The following is a 16,916-nucleotide window of genomic DNA, read 5'->3' as shown; positions in this document are numbered from 1 at the left end:
TCGGTGGAAAAGGATTCATTGACGTCTTAATTACCTGGAGGGGTGATGAAGATTTAACAAGGCAGAGCTATAAACGGCCCTGGGGTGTCGGCTGTGCTGGGGGTGTGGAGCTCAGCTTAGAGTTTCACTGCAGAATCCCTCTCCTTCGCCGTTTGAAGATGCTCACGGCTAGATGCAGAAGTCCTTTGGCCACGTAGTGAGGAAAGAAATCCCACCAACTCATGAGCATCATGGCACATAGTATTTCATTTTCAATTGTATTTTGTTTTCGATGAGTATTCTTTTGCAGATGTTTTAATCATCCTCAGTAATTTTCTCAACATACCTGGAGCCCAAATCTCACTTTTATCTTTTTCACCTTTTTTCTTGATAATTTGAGGCTTTCGCTGCTTATATTGCAAAAGAAACTATTAAAATGTGTGTATTTCTAGTAGCAAAAGTCATGAGTGATCTTTTATGAGATTCTTGTGTTTTCATTTTATTTATTAATAGTTGACACGTTCCCAAACACGTTATTTTGGACTTTTGTACTGAGTGTCAGATCAACCACCTGCTCACCTAACAGAGAACCAAACGGAAGAACTGAGGATCTTAAAGGTGAAGAGATGGCAGAGTTCTGCAAAGGTGCCCTTAGAAACTGATGTATGAGAGACTACGCTTTTCACAGCGCTTGAATCTTTTGATTTAGTGCATATCAAACTGAAAAAAAAATATTCTGAACATCTTTTCTTAGAAAAAAAAAATCCTTTGCAACACAGGTCAATGAAGAAAGAATCACAAAGTTTCATCAGGCTTTTCTCTGCAGCAGGAGGAATGGTCTTGTGCCTCCAGCGTGAAGCCATGGATAGGTACAATTGTCACTTAATCTCTCCCAGATTCCATCTCTGTTTGAGACATAAAAACATAAAACAAAGTTGATTTGGCATAACTGGAGTTCACACAGCTGTAACGGGTTTCGGCACTGATAAGGCTTCACCTTGAATACTGCGTTGAGTTTGGGCTCCTCATTACGAGAAGGACATCGCAGAGGGCAGAGGAATAAATAAAGCTGGTGAAGGGTTTAGAGCACAGGTCTTCTGAGGAGCAGCTGAGGGAAACTGGGGTTGTTTAGCCTGGAGAAAAGGAGGCTGAGGGGAGACCTCATGAATCTCTACAACTCCCTGAAAAGGAGGTTGTAGTCAGGTGGGTGCTGGTCTCTTCTCCAAAGTAACAAGTGATAGGGCAAGAGGAAATGGCCTCAAGTTGCACCAGAGGAGGTTCAGATTGGGTATTAGGAAGAATTTCTTTACTGAAAGAGTGGTGAAGCACTGCGAGAGGCTGCCCAGGCATGTGGTGGAGTCACTGTCCCTGGAGGTGGTCAGAAAGCGTGTAGATGTGGTGCTTCAGGACATGGTTTAGCAGGCACGGTGGGGTTGTGTTGTTGGTTGGACTTGATGACCTTAGAGGTCTTTTCCAACCGTAATGATTCTGATTCTGTGCTTTGTATGCCTTTTCTGACTATAAGAAAATGTTTTCTATGCATATATCTTCTCCAGTATAGTAAGACTGGAACACGTCACTGTAACTACTTAGCAGCCTTCAACACGCCGAACACATAGCTGATTGTCTTTGCACACATGGTTTTAAAAACATAAAGCTCCGGCAAACACCACGTACTAAATATATCAGTTGTTGAACATACTAACTGCTCATCATCTCCCATAACTCTAAGCAGAGGAAAACATGGAATTGTAGACCTATGTTTTTATAATTCTCACATAATTTTATTATAAAAAAACTCATTTTATATATACGGTCATATTTCCACTTTTAGAGAATGTAAGTACAAAAGGAAAGTGAATTTTAGAACTTGAAAAGATGAAAGCATCTCAAAAAACTGCAGGAAAGAGAATGTGCTGAAGTGGCGGCTGCTGTCTTGGGTAAGAATAATTAACTTTTCTGTTTGCAGTGTAAGTAACCAGATAATGCTGTGTAATTGCTTATGATTTGCATTGCTTGAAATGGTATTGCTAATTTCCAGCAATGATTAGCATGTCATTTAAATAATTATTCTGCTCCATATCATTTGGACACTTCAATTGCACGCACATCTACTGTGAAATTCCTAGAGGTGTTCTCAATATTTCGAGTTATTTGTAGGCTATACCCTACCTTGCTTGTTTCAGCATTTTGGGAAATTAAGCAGAAGAGAAATTAATAATGCTCTGTTTAAATATCAAACTTACCCTAGGAATTTTTAAAAGTTTGGTTCTCCTTAGAGTTGGCCTGTCTGGTTTTATCTGCAATACCATATTTTAGCCCTCTGGAAGGAATGTCTGATTGTCTCAGCAGCAGTCTACGCCTAGAATGGTGAAAACTTCTCTTTCTCTGAGCTGAGTTTTGCCTTGATGCGCAGGTGGCTGAGAAGGCCAACAGCATCCTGGCTTGGATCAGAAACTGTGGCCAGCAGGAGCAGGGAAGTCATCCTTCCCCTCTACTCGGTGCTGGTGAGGCTGCACCTTGAATGCTGTGTTGATTTTGGGGCTCCTCAGTGCAAGAAGGGCATTGGGGCACTGGAGCGTGTCCAGAGAAGGGGAACAGAGCTGGTGAAGTGGCTGGAGAACAAGTCTTATGAGGAGCAGCCGAGTGAGCTGGGGCTGTTTAGCCTGGGGAAAAGGAGCCTGAGGGGAGACCTCATGGCTCTCTGCTGCTCTCTGAAAGGAGGTTGTAGCGAGGTGGGTGTTGGTCTCTTCTCCCAAGTAACAACTGATAGGATGAGAGGAAATGGCCTCAAGTCGTGCCAGCAGAGGTTCACATTGGATATCAGGGAAAAATATCTTCACTGACACGGTTCTTAGGCACTGGCAGAGGCTGCCCAGGAAAGTGGTGGAGTCCTCATCCCTGGAGGGATTTAAAAGATGGGTAGATGAGGTGCTCAGAGATCTGGTTTAGTAATGGACAAGTACAGTTGGGCTTGATGACCTCAAAGATCTTTTCCAACCAAACAATTCTATGATTCTAGGAAATCGCTGAAAGAGTTCGTAGCAGTGTTTACAGTGGCTCCGTGCTGCTGTCAGGGCTGTCTGCTCACAGCAGTAAGCGCTTGGGCTGAGGGGAGCCCAGCAGTCAGCCCAATAGCACACCTCTACTACAGAGACATAGTCACTGCTGGGAGGGTTTTGCTGAACACACATGCTTTCTCTTTGCTTGTTTTATTCTATATCCTTTGGCATGCTCTCTTGAATAAACCCTCTTCCCACATGTGAAAAACTACAACATGACAGCTCTTGAGTAATTATTATCCCATGCGGTGCAGTCCCCTGCTTTTTATGACTCCCTTGTCTTTCTAGCAGGCTATTACTTTAGGAAAAGTCCGGCTTGCTCTGAGCCCATAAGCGGAGAAGGAAGCATGAACACAGTGGGTTGTCTTTCACCAGTCAGCTGCTAACAGGCATCCTCACATCCAGCTCATACAGCACTGGGCAAAATATACAGGAAAGGAGCTCATCGAATCATAGAATCACCAGGTTGGAAAGGACCCACTGGATCATCAAGTCCAACCATTCCTAACACTCCCTTAAACCATGTCCCTAAGCACTTCATCAACCCATTCCTTAAACACCTCCAGGGAAGGTGACTCGACCCCCTCCCTGGGCAGCCTGTTCCAGTGCCCGATATCTCTTTCCGTGAAGAATTTTTTCCTGACATCCAGCCTGAACCTCCCCTGGTGGAGCTTCAGGCCATTCCCCCTTGTCCTGTCCCCTGTCACGTGGGAGAAGAGCCCAGCTCCCTCCTCTCCACAACCTCCTTTCAGGTAATTGTAGAGAGCAATAAGGTCTCCCCTCAGCCTCCTGTGCTGATTCTAATCACATACCTTTGCTGGAGGAAAAGTCACTGATACACACTAGTGGTGGGGAGCAGCAGTTTATCTTGCCCTGGCAGACAACAATTCCAAAACCCCTCCCTGCATCACACGTTTTCCCATGGTTATTCATCCTGTTCAGAGCTGAGGATGGATTGGAAAGCCAGGTACCTCTGCCTCCTGCCCCTTGATTGTTTCTTCTTAGTGACACCTTACATGCATGAAATTTCCTGCCATCATTTTTGACACTGCAGCATTATGTTCTCTAACTGTTTATTGCTGTGGCATGAGTCACTGCCATCAAACACCTGTTAGGAAGGCAACAGACTGACAGCCTTTCTTTCTTTCCTCTAATTTCTGTTTATTTGCAGTATGGAGCTGGGCGTTGCCAATGCAGATTATCTTGGCCAGCAGAAATGGAGTCATCCTGGCAGATACTCAATGCAAAGCACCCTGAGAAGGGCACCAGTGGCTTTTGTAGGGAGCTGCTAAAGGGTTAATTTGGGGGGGGTAGGATTAGGTGATTTATGCGATGCAACAAAAATTCTGTTCAGGAATTCACAGTCCAGAGGAAGAATAAGGGTGCTAGTGGAAAATGAGCAATGAAATGGACTGAGGCTACTGCAGCCTGATCATAGATCTAGTTTATGTTTAGATCATAGATCTAGTTTATCTTTAGATCATAGATTTATTTGGTTTGTATGCACCACCACCCCTGGAGGTGTTCAAAAAATGTGTAGACGTGGTGCTTCAGGACATGGTTTAGTAGGCACGTTGGTGTCTTGATGGTTGGACCTAATGATCTTAGACGTTTTTTCTAACCCTAACAATTCTACAATTCTGTGCATGAACTTCGGGTAACTAACACTTTTTAAAACACTAAAAAAATATATGCTCAGTCAATTCATTCAACTCTGAAGAGCTCATAAATTCTCTGCTTTTCATTCTACTGCCACCCACATTACAGATGTCATCCTAAACCCATAAACAGCCCTTGGGTTTTTTGCTTTATTTCTACTATTTACACGACAAACCTTAATGTCATTGATCCTATTTTAAAGACAGCAAAAAATCCCACACCCATATGTCAGCGTTTAAACATTGATTGACTGGCAGTAAACCAAGAAGCATTCATATGTACCTGTTTTATGGTATAATAGATAGAAACAGTCATTAGGAGATCTGATAGCATTTGCCTTGATTCATTAGAGATAATATAAGTCATCCACTTCAAACACTGGAAGCCATGAGATTGGCTGTAGAGGGCAGTAAGAAAAAAATCTCCTTTTATATTCTGAGGATTTGCCCTGATTCCAGCAATTAATACTCAGATACCGATGAAGCAAGGGTAATTCCATTCTTACTCATGGCTAAGAGAAGTTGAGATTCCCATTTGTTACAGCATGAGGAAGGAAGGGAGGAAGGGAGGAAGGAGGGAAGGAAGGAAGGAGGGAAGGAAGGAAGGAAGGAAGGACGGAAGGACGGACGGCAGGAAGGAAGGAAGGAAGGAAGGAAGGAAGGAAGGAAGGAAGGAAGGAAGGAAGGAAGGAAAAGGGACCCATACGGAAGACAGAAATATAGGGCTACCCTGCACTTACAGACCTCTTCATGCAGACCTCACTGAAGTCAGACACAGGCAGGCTGAGGAGGTGGCTTGCCTGAGCAGCTTCCTCTTCAGCATGAGATCATGATTGATCCTTCACCCGTAATAACTCATAGTAGGAGTGATTTTCTACTATGCCTCACTCTCAGAGCAAACATTTTGCTGTTGAAATGTATTTAAATATCACCAAATGGCAGGCATTTTCAGCACTTTTTTCAGGCGAGAAACATGGCCATACTCCATCATCTTCCTTTAATGCAAACTCAGCTGTCTGTATGGCTATTTTAATAATTCCTATTTTTAAATATTTTAGAAAAATATTTCCTCTGCATCAAATTCTTGCATATCGGATATCATCCAAGAGGCAACTGATCACACCTTACAGGAGCTGCTGCACCCTCTGACTGTGAGGATGCCTTCCTCACAGATCACATCCACATCACAGTACTGAAAGGGGCTACAGGAAAGCTGGGGAGGGGCTCTTGAACAGGGGGTGCAGGGATAGGATGAGGGGGAAAGCTGAAAGAGAGGAGAGTGAGATGAACTATTTGGAAGGAATATTTTCCCGCAAGGGTGATGAGGCAGCTGCACAGGTTGCCCAGAGAAGTCGTGGGCAAGGCCAGGTTGGATGGGACTTTGAGCAACCTCATCCAGTGTCCCTGCCCATGGGGGGAGGCTGGAACTGGATGGGCTTTGAAGTCCCTTCTAAACCAAAGCATTCTATGATTCTGTGATTCATTCTATGATGTTGCAGCAACATTTCCAGTGCTACAGCCTGACCTGTAGCCCTTGCACAGACACCATACTAGTCAACAAGACTTGAGGCATCCATTGATCATTTTAGATAAGACATCCATGCCCACCCTGTTATCTTTATTTGTGCTCATTTAGGGAAGATACATTCCTGTGAAAGACAACAGCAGCACCTACAGATGTCTTAACTATGATTGTTGACTATCCACCATGAATCACTCATCTGGTTGGCAGCTTTCCTGGCAATGGCTAATGAGAAAATCATGCTTTAACTCCCTTCCTTAGTGGTTATGAGGTCTCTAGAAGTGCAAGAGTCAAGAGAGGTTGCATTCCTTGGTTGCTTTCTTGCAGTAGCATCTACAGATGTGAATCACAGCTATAACTCAATATCCAAGCTTCTAGCAGAACTAAGACAGAAACTTTGGATGAGGTTCTGAAATCTTATATGAAGCCTCTGACAGTCAAACAGACAACACTGTAGAAATAAACCAAACAAAGATACCAATCCAAACACATTGGGTAAAAATATTTCTCTGTGATTATGGGAAAAGGTTTTTGAGGGCAGATATGTTTCCAGAGACCTGAAATATCCTTAAGAAAATTTATCCCAAATATGGTATTTTTCTCTCTGTACAAAGCCCAGTCAGCACAGATCACATCCACCAAGATGAGATACATGATGACTTCTAGCATGAAGAATGAATTGCTCCTTCTGTTGTTGATAAAATCATCCAAAGGTCCCTTTTACAGTAACTGCCAAACCAAGCCTGTTTTTCACTGATTTAATAATCTGCATATGAAAGAGTTGATCTGGAATGGGACCTCAGCCTGGCTCCCTGTTGTATTGCCTCCAGTCTAAAAGTGGAGAAACTATGTATGCAGGGCCTGATTCTGTATTTGCTAAGGAAGGTGCAAGTAGGGCAACAGTAATGAATCCAGTGGAATTCTTCCAAATTGGCATTCACTAGTGGGAGTACAAATTTAGTCCATATTTTTTTGTGGGGAAAATAATTATGAACAAAAAAAATGGCAATTGAATCCATTTTCCAATATTATTACTCACAAAACTCAGGAACCATGTACTCTTCAATTAAAGTAATTTAGATTTCAAATTAGGATGAAGGAATCTCTCTCTTGACTCAGCTAGAACTGCATTTTTAGCTGATTGGAGAATTTTCTCTCTAAATGTAATATCGTAAGTTCTCACCCCCATGAGAAAGACATCCCAGTTGTCAGTTGTTTTTGTTCCAAAATATTTAATATCTAATCAACCCATTAGAAACAAGCTTCTCATCTTCCCTTCCAATATTATGAAAATGAGTGGGCCAGCAGCGCAGTCTATACAGCAGAAGTGTGCCAAGTAACAAATCAGATATCCCTTTCCTTCTAGAGTTACAGTCACCCTTGGTGGGGCAAGTTTAGAAGTTGGCAGCATCCTTTTTGGCAGTCTCCACCCCCTTGTAATGCGGGAGATGCGTTTGCTGTGTCTGAGTCGCTTGGCTTGTTCGGCAGAGTAAATCAGACTGCCATTGTATCCCCTCTAAGCTGCCTATTCCAGAGGTTGTGAAGTCCTAGTCCATTTGATTTCCTTCGTAAGGAAGCTCTTCCTAATCCCTTGTCCTTCTTGTTCTTCCCTGAATATTTCCCTTCCTACTTTGCCTTCCTAGAGAAGAGGCAGCACACCGTGCTTAGTACGTGATAGGTTTTAGGTCCACACCAAGTGGTTTTTTAATTTATTTCTTGTGAGAAGATGTTAAAATTCATCTAAAAACACAAGAAACTCTTGTGTGCTCACTTCAAAACAAAAATCAATACATAATTTTAATATTTGTATATGCACAATAGTACGAATGCAAAAATCCCCCAATCTTTCATCTGTTTCTCATTCTGAATAAAACTGATTTAAGCACATATACATAATAGTGTGGTCTGAGCAACAACAGTTGTTTCAAAGCTATCTTAAAAAATTGCATCCTTGTCATTATTATTATTATTATTATTATTATTATTATTATTATTAGGGGGCCTACAAGAAAGCTGGGGAGGGACTTTTTACAAGGACCCGCAGTGATAGGGTGAGGGGGAATGGCTTTAAATTGGAAGGGGAAATACTTAGACTAGACATTAGGAAGAAATTCCTCACCGTGAGGGTGGGGAGGCACTGGCCCAGGTTACCCAGGGGAGCTGTGGCTGCCCCATCCCTGGAGGTGTTCGAGGCCAGGCTGGATGGAGCTTTGAGCAGCCTGGTCCAGTGGGAGGTGTCCCCAGGTTGGAACTGGATGATTTTTAATGTCCCTTCCAACCCAAACCATTCTATGACTCTATGATTACCAAGGATAAAAAAATGCCCACTTTGAGGCTGATGAAAAAAAATCTTACCAATTTCACTGGATTGGGATTTTACCTCAGAGATAACCAGCCCTATTTTAGCTCAATGTTACCCATGATAATGCTGTAATAAAAGCAGTAACTGAAATGTGTACTCTGTATTTTAAACAGAGCTCCCAAATCACTAAATAATCTTTTAAAGTGATTCCATATAGGAAGATTACTTTCTCAATACAATGAAAGGATGATTTGGGTAGCAGAAAGTTAACTGCCCAAAAGCAAAAAGCCCTACTGGTATTCACTAATTACTCTAATCACCATTATTAGTACTTATTAATACTAGCTGTATTTTCCCACAGGGCTGCTTTAGTGTGTCCAGCATAGCCATAACACCGAGCTAATGTTAAGCCCCAAGGTGCCGTCTGAGGCGCAGCAGTCCCACATCCCGAAATGCTCTGCCGAGGCTGCCGAGGCACCGTCCTGCACCAAGCAAGCCCAAACAGGCTCTGCCAGCCCCACATTGCCACTTCAGTCAGAATCCAACATTAAGTTCCATTTTTCCTATCACCGTGACGTGCAAAACCACAGCGCCGGCCACAACAAAGGACTTTGTGGAGGTTTTCTCTCTTCTCTTGGTCCTTTTTTGAAAAAGCAACAGTTAAATCTGTGCGATTATTGGGTTCTTTTATCTGTTATATCATCAGCAAAGGGTTTGAAGCAGCGCAGTTTGCTTAGTAGAAGGTAAATATTATAAAAATACATGTGTTCCTAAAGCTGCAACCAACCTGTACCAATTTAAATACTGTTTTCTATGAGATTAATGAAATCCTTGCAAACACTGAGTGCAGATCTGCCCTAACAGAGAAACACACTTCAGGGAGCTGCTAATAAAGCGCCGTACATGAGATTGATGCGGGCTGTACCTCACAGGCTGAGGGAGCCGAGGGGTGCAAGGCTCTGGACCCCAAACGATGGATCTTGGTACTCCCATTAGCCAGTTAAACGTAGGTCTGCATGGGTCACACTGGAGTCACCTCTGCCTCAACCGCAGAGTTGGCCCACGTCTACCATCGGCTTAAATAACACTCTGAGATGGGTAGCGAATCTGTGGCAACGCCGTTCATTGCCGTTAAATATTAGCTGCTTGAAAAGGATATTGCAGTAAGGGACATACCCTCACCATTGTAAAAGGTTCCTCATCTTTTTATAACCAAAGCTCGTAATGCAGCCACCTGGTTGGGATGCGCTGAAAACACAGGATTATGGAAAATAAATGGATGTGAATCATCAGAAATTATTCCCATCAGAAATGATGTAGTCATGCCCAGCTGAAAGCCTGCATCCCTCCCCCTTTTATTACAAATAAACCCTATTTGGTATCAGCCTGACGCCAAGAAGGGCTGTGTCTATGCTAGGGACTGTGGGTCAACACTGGGTAAGGAAGAGAAGCTTAAAGCTTAAGCTAAAAGAAAGAGAAAGCAGAGACCTCACCAGCAGAGGTATTCCTCACCAGCAGAGGTATCCACTGGTATTCACCTCTGGTCAGTGAAAGCACCGTCTTTCACACATTCCTCACTGCGTAAGGCAATGGAATAGGACCATATCTAGCATCTACAATGCGATAAAGAGTATTTGAGAGGAAAGGGGTGTCAAACACCTTTGTTTCAGCAAATATTATTGAAAATTAACATTCCTTTCTGTACTGAATGCAATAGACTGTGCACGCAATAGCTTTTACAGCAGTTGCAAGGCAGAAAAGGTAAAAAAGCACTTTAATTATAAATTATTCAGAAATACATTCTATGAAATAAAAAGTTAAAGTGAAGCAAGTAGAAGATGATGTTGCAGCATCCTACAAAACAATATTAGGGCATAAAAATAACTCACAGCTTTTGCCACCCTTCAAAAGTGAGTCGAAATGGGGTTGGAGGAGAAAATTAATGTAAATGAAGTTGAGTGAATGATGAAAAGGAAGAGAGTTCTCTTTTTCTAAATATTTACCAAATGAGTTCTAGGCTTAGTTACTTAATCATAGAATCATAGAATGGTTTGGGTTGGACTGGACCTCAAAGCCCACCCAGTTCCAACCCCCCTTTCACGGGCAGGGACACCTCCCACCAGACCAGGCTGCTCAAGGCCCATCCAACCTGGCCTTGAACACCTCCAGGGATGGAGGTCACAGATCAGCAGTCACAGATTCTTTGGGCAACCTGGGCCAGGGCCACACCACTCTCATTGTGAAGAATTTCTTTCTAATGTCTAATCTAAATCTTGCCCCTTCCAATTTAAAGCTGTTCCCCCTCATCCTTTGCTCCACATCCTTGTAGCAAGTCCCTCCCCAGCTTTCATGGAGCCCCTTTCAGCACTGGAAGCTGCTCTAAGATCTCCTCAGAGCCTTCTCTTCTCCAGGCCGAACCACCCCAACTCTAACCCTCTCAGCCTGTCCTCACAGCAGAGGTGCTCCAGCCCTCTGATCATCTTTGGACTTCGATGACCTTTGCATCAGTCCTGAACAAGTTACTTAATCATTGAAACGAATCCTGCACGTCCATCAGAGAGACCTTTCTTCCTGCCTGTAAATTAAAAGTAAGATGTCTTAAGTTCATTAAACATATCTATTGTATGGCAACACAGAGATTCTGAATAATTAAACCAGCTAAACAAGACATTATTACTTTAGGGGTGATGCCAGCATGTCCCTCGTGAAAAGGAGGAGGATTCATCTTTGAGACTTTGGGGCTTGGCTCATGGCCGAGTTCTGGGTGGTCATCAAGCAAGGTGGGTGCTGGTCTCTTCTCTCAAGTAAGAAGGGACAAGATGAGAGGAAATAACCTCAAGTTGTGCCAGGGGAGGCTTAGATTGGATACCAGGAAAAAAAATCTTTACTGAAAGACTGGTGAAGCATTGGAAGAGGCTGCCCAGGGCAGTGGTGGAGTCTCCATCCCTGGAGTCGTTCAAAAACTGCAGATGTGGCACTTCAGGACATGGTCTAGCAGGCACAGTGGTGTTGTGTTGATGGCTAGACTTGATGATTTTAGAGGTCTTTTCCAACTTTAATGATTCCATGATTTTACATTGTTACAGCTGTAACAGCTGCTGGTCTTGCACTAGCGCAAACCTGGCACGCTGCACTGGGTAAATCAGGACCAATATTTAAAACGCTAAAAATCAATTCTTACCTCCAACCAGGATGATGATTTTAAGTGGAAAAATGTGTATTTTGTAAGGGTTGTTTGCCACTTTTGCTCAGAATTTTGAAGACAACTTCTGCTGAGTAACATCCAAAGTCTCAGGCTGTGGTTTGGCCAAAAGTCAGCCCTCAGAATCAGTTCGGTTGCATTTCAGGGTTTTTTACAGTAACTAATACATCTTTCCCAATAAAGCACAGTGCCTACTAACTTAGAATACAAAGGAAAAATGCCCATTGCAGTTAAAATTACTCAAAGAGAGAATACATCTGGATTTTCAGAAATGCAGTTACTATTTGAAAATCTGAAGAAATTTCTCTTCTCTTCAATCCCAGCCTAGGAAGCCTTTTAAGTTCAACATGAAGATGTTTTCCAGTGCTCACGGTCCAGTTCTTCCACTAGTGCAGAATTGCCCAAAGGAATGCAGCCAAGAAGCCACTCTGCCAGCCCCAGGGGCTGAGGAGCCAGGATTAGCGCCACGTAGCAGGGGACAGAAGTTTGTCTTGCACAGACACCCTGCCCGGCGAATCTCTGCACCCTCAAAGAGCTACAGCTGAACCCCATCCTACGTGGACAAGGCTGCCAGGGGATGCAAGAAGACACCTAACTCTTCAGGTTGTCACAGCAGGCTTTCAAGCCTTGCTCTGGGCTATAATATCCCATTCTATAGGTGACACGTGCTGGATTAAGACAAAAGGGCTGAAATCATTAGTAGCTTTGTTCCATAGTAAGATAATTGTACATAAATCATTGGCACTGTGGTCTCAGCCTCATTTCCTCTCCTGACCACACAGCCACCAGCATTTTCCCTTGTGCTGGCTGCAGACCTCACGCACGCAGGAAGGGACCGCTTCACTGAGTTGTGCCAGCAAAAAAAATTGTGAAAAAAGTAGTAAATGGCGTTCAGCTGGATCATCTCCATGAACTGACTTGCTGTGTCATCACATGATTTCCTGTGCTGGCAAAAGGGTAAGGACAGAACCTGCGAGTGCCATTCTATACACAAGGAGGCAAAGAGGAGTTACACCCTTCCAGAGGTGAGGCACTGGCACAGGTCGCCCAGAGAAGTTGTGGATGCTCCATCAAGTGTTCAAGGCCAGGTTGGCTGGAGCTTGGAGCAACCTGATCAAGTGGAAGTTGTCATGGGCAAGGGGGTTGGATGATCTTTAAGGTCTCTTCCGACCCAAAATATTCTATGATTCTATGATAGCAAAAAGCATCACCTCAGCAGGCGTGGAGACAGGGACATCCACCTCTGCTGCAGTTCTCCATGCAGTTAACGTGTTCTGCTAAATAACGTTCTCTAGGGACTTCACAGCACAAGATCACCTTGCTTGTGTGGGATCTGGCATACAGCATTGTGTTCACAGGGCAAACTATAAGAAAAACGTTTCTGTGACTATACACTATTTTTTCTTACTCCTAGTTTTATCAAAAAATATAAATTTCTTCCTAAGTTTGCGCTTTTATTTTTTATTATCATTTTTCTGTTACACTCAGCTTTGTTGTCTGTTTGGTGTAGCTTTCATGCTGGAATTACAAGACGCTTTCCCAATGCTGACTTTCATACGCTGATTAGGTGGATTTTCAGTTGACCTCAAGGCAGATCCACAGCAGATAAGAAAACTCAGAACACAAAAGATGGAGCAAAGCAGTTTAAAGCAGAAACACAGCTGATGTATCTGGACTTCATTAAAGCATTTCATACAGCGCCTTGAGAAATGTTACTTGAAAAATTAATTCAGATTTGCTTGGATCTAAGATCTTCCAGGTGTTTTGAAAATTAATTGGAAGTCATAGGGTTATTAAAGTGGCAACAATATTAAGTGAAAGGGCAGTGCCTGGTATAATTTGACATACCTCTTTTAATGATAAATTAATTAAATGGGAAGACAATGCTAAACTGGGAAACAATAGCAAGTAAAAAAAAAAAGTGGGGGGAAGGGGGAGGGGGGAAAGACAAAACAAACACCAGAAACATATTCTGGTATTTGAAGAATTTAAGAAGACTTGAGTAAATAAGATGAGATTTAGTGTAAAAAATGGAAGATATGATGGTTAGATGAAAATAGTCCAAATTGATCAGAGACGATAGGCAGAACCAGGAGAATAGTAATGCTGATAAAAGTCCTCCAGATTACTTCTGAGGGTGCAAACCAGTGTCAGCTTTTAAAAAGGAGTGATTTTTAACTCCACATGCCAAAGTAGCTGTGCGCTGTGGACAGTGACAGCAGAAGTTGTTTTCTTTCTTCTTTACAGAAGCTGAGCCTAGACTTTTAATAAACTTTAAATCACCTCCTAGGAAAAAAATGACAAAAGGATCTGGCTCCCTATACAGATAATGTTACTCTTTCTCTGCTTGACTTTATTTCATTATTTTGGGTTATGCTAAGCTTAAAGGAAGTTCCCTCTGTTGCCAGTTTTATTGTTCAAGGGCTCACAGACAATCTTCAGGTCTGTCACTACAAGTTACCACTATGGGCCTTTGCATCTTTCCAATAAGTCAGTCTTTGGAAACAAGTTCTCCCGTTTTGCTCAGGTCTTAAAGAACATTCAAGGCTCAAGAACAAGGGAAGCCCTACCACAAACACATAGAATAAGGGTCTAATCGTGAAGAAGAGGGAGCTTCCTGTGGCATCTGCAGTGAAGCAGGCCTGATGCCACATGTGACGGCAGAGGAGAGAGGGCCTGCAGGATGGGCAGGAGCTCATTATCAGGGAGTGCAGGGATAGAATGAGGGGAGACAGTTTTAAGCTGAAAGAGGGAAGATTCAGATTAAACATTATGAAGAAATGTTTCTTTGTGAGGGTGGGGAGGCACTGGCACAGGCTGCCCAGGGAAGCTGTGGCTGCCCCATCCCTGGAGGTGTTCAAGGCCAGGTTGGATAAGGCTTAGCATAACCTGGTCCAGTCGGGGCAGTCCCTGCCCATGGCAGGGGGGTTGGAACTGGATGGGCTTTAAGGTCCCTTCCAACTCAACCCATTCTATGATTCTATACAAAACCATCAGTTGCACCTTCCACCTCCGGCTTCCAGAGCAAAATAGCTTTTATTCTTATGAAAGGAAATCACGGTGCACGAAAGGTCCTTGCCAAAGAGAAGCAGAACAGGCACTGGGCTGGGAGCTGGGATGTGTCAAACAGAGGTGAACCTGCTGCCACCGCACCCATCATCCCACACTGACCGCGCATTACCAGTGTCCGCTCCGTTAATTGTAGCTGCTGCTCCCAACGCTGTCACACTGGGGAACCTGCAAAACTGCAAAAATCAATACCACGGTTAAAAAGAAATGCAGCTCAGACTACAAAGGCACCGGCATTTCCCATCCCTGCAGAATTCCCAGCCCCACTGCCAGGAAGGGGCTGCTGAAGAGCACCCGGCCCCGCCAGCCCCATCCCAGTCCATCGGGAGAGGACTGGGAGTGGGGCTGGAAGCAGGAGCAGAGCAGGTCCAGGGGCAGGAGCAGGGGGCACTGGGTACAGGTCCAGGAGCAGGAGGGACTGGGAGCAGATCCAGGGGAGCAGGGAGGCTGGAGGCATGTCCAGGGGCAGAAGCCGGGGGGGCAGGAACAGGGGGGCTGGGAAGAAGTCCAGGGCAGGAGCGGGGGGCAGGAGGGATAGCGGCAAGGGCAGAAGCCGGGGGGCAGGGGAGCAGGTCCAGGGGAGCAGGGAGGCTGGAAGCATATCCAGGGGCAGAAGCCGGGGCGGCAGGAGCGGGGGGCTGGGAGCAGGTCCAGGGGTAGAAGCCGGGGGGCAGGGAGCAGGATGAGGATCAGAGCCCGCCGCCGCTCCCCGCCGCGCCCCGGCGGCCGCTCCCGGGGGCGGGCGGCGCCGATCCCGCCCCCCGCCCGCGGCAGCCGCCGCAGCCCCCGGCAGCCGCCAGCGCTGGCGGCGCACCCAGCCGGCCCTCCCCTCCCTCCGCTCCCTCCTCCATCCCCGGGCTGCCGGCTCCCCGCCGCGGGCCTCCCCTCCGGCGCGATGTTATGGCCGAGCCGGCGCAGGGCGTGCGGCGGGAGGATGCGGCGGTTCCCAGCTGCGAGGACTACGAGTGCAAGATCTGCTACAACTACTTCGACCTGGAGCGGCGGGCGCCCAAGCTGCTCGAGTGCCTGCACACCTTCTGCCAGGAGTGCCTGAGCCAGCTGCACCTGCGGGCAGCGCTGCAGCCCTCCTCCTCGGAGCCCGGCTCCCTCGCCTGCCCGCTGTGCCGGCACCGCACGCCGCTCCCCGACCACCGCGTGCACCGCCTGCCCGTCAACACCAAGCTGGCGGCCGCCTGCCCTCCGCAGCTGCGGGCCCGAGACCCGGTGCCTCAGGACCGGCTGCCGCCACTGCCGCCGCCCCGGCATCCCCGCGAGCCGCCTCCTCCGCCCCCCGCCAGCCCCGCCGCCCCCGGGAGCGGCCGCTGCGAGAGCTGCCAGAGCTGCAAGCGGGCGGCGCTAAGCGCGGGCTGCGTGTGCGTCGTGGTGTCCTTCCTCTCCATGGTGGTGCTGCTTTTCACCGGCCTCATCTTCGTCAACCAGTACGGCGGGAGCGCTGGCGGGGGGGGGCCCGGCGCGCCCTCGCCCGTGGGGCCCATCTGCCTCTCGGCCGCCAGCGTCCTCGCGCTCTTCTCCGTCGTGGTCACGTGGCTCGTCTGCTGGATCAAGTACCGGCCCGCGGCGGCCAACGGCAGCGCCAGCGCGCGGGGGCCCGGGCGCGCCAGCCGCAACTAGCGGGGGGAGGGAACGGCGGAGGGAACAGCGGAGGGAACAGCCAGTGCGGGGGGGAGAGGGGGCACTGTGAGGAGCGGGAACAGCCAGTGCGGCCGGGCCGGGCTGAGAGCGGAGCCGGGGCGGGGGGGGGAGCGGGGCGGACACCGTGACGGGAGAGCGAGGCCGCTGTGAGAGGCGAGCGGGGCCGCGAGGGGGGAAGAGGGTCGTGGAGAGAACAGGGGAAGGGGAAGAGCGGCGTTTGGGGGGGGCCGAGGCGTGAGGAGGGGGGAAAGAGAGGGGCTTGAGAGGGGGGCGAGGCCGCTGTGGGAGGCGAACGGGGACGTGAGGGGGGGAGCGAGGCCGTGAAGGCGGGGGGGAGTGCGGCTGTGAGGGGACGATGGGGCCGTGATGGGGGGGGGGGAGCCGTGGAGGGGGACCGGGGCCGTGAAGAGACGCGGGACTGGGGCTTGGAGGGGGGGGGGGGCGGCCCCGTCCCCGGTCTGCCCCGCTC

At 46.9% G+C, this 16,916-nt stretch overlaps 1 protein-coding gene across 1 annotated transcript; it reads left to right on the top strand.

Moving 5' to 3' along the window:
• The first annotated feature begins 15,573 nt into the window (after positions 1-15,573).
• LOC128853061 (RING finger protein 225) lies at positions 15,574-16,446 on the top strand. The gene has a single exon (XM_054074653.1). It carries the CDS (start codon positions 15,695-15,697, stop codon positions 16,424-16,426), a length of 732 nt encoding a protein of 243 aa, XP_053930628.1. The 5' UTR covers positions 15,574-15,694; the 3' UTR covers positions 16,427-16,446.
• The last annotated feature ends 470 nt before the right edge of the window (positions 16,447-16,916 follow it).

Source organism: Cuculus canorus, chromosome 9 (genome assembly GCF_017976375.1).
Source record: "Cuculus canorus isolate bCucCan1 chromosome 9, bCucCan1.pri, whole genome shotgun sequence".
NCBI lineage: Eukaryota > Metazoa > Chordata > Aves > Cuculiformes > Cuculidae > Cuculus > Cuculus canorus.
Note: the sequence above shows the minus strand (reverse complement) of the source record. Positions and strands in the feature narration are given on the sequence as shown.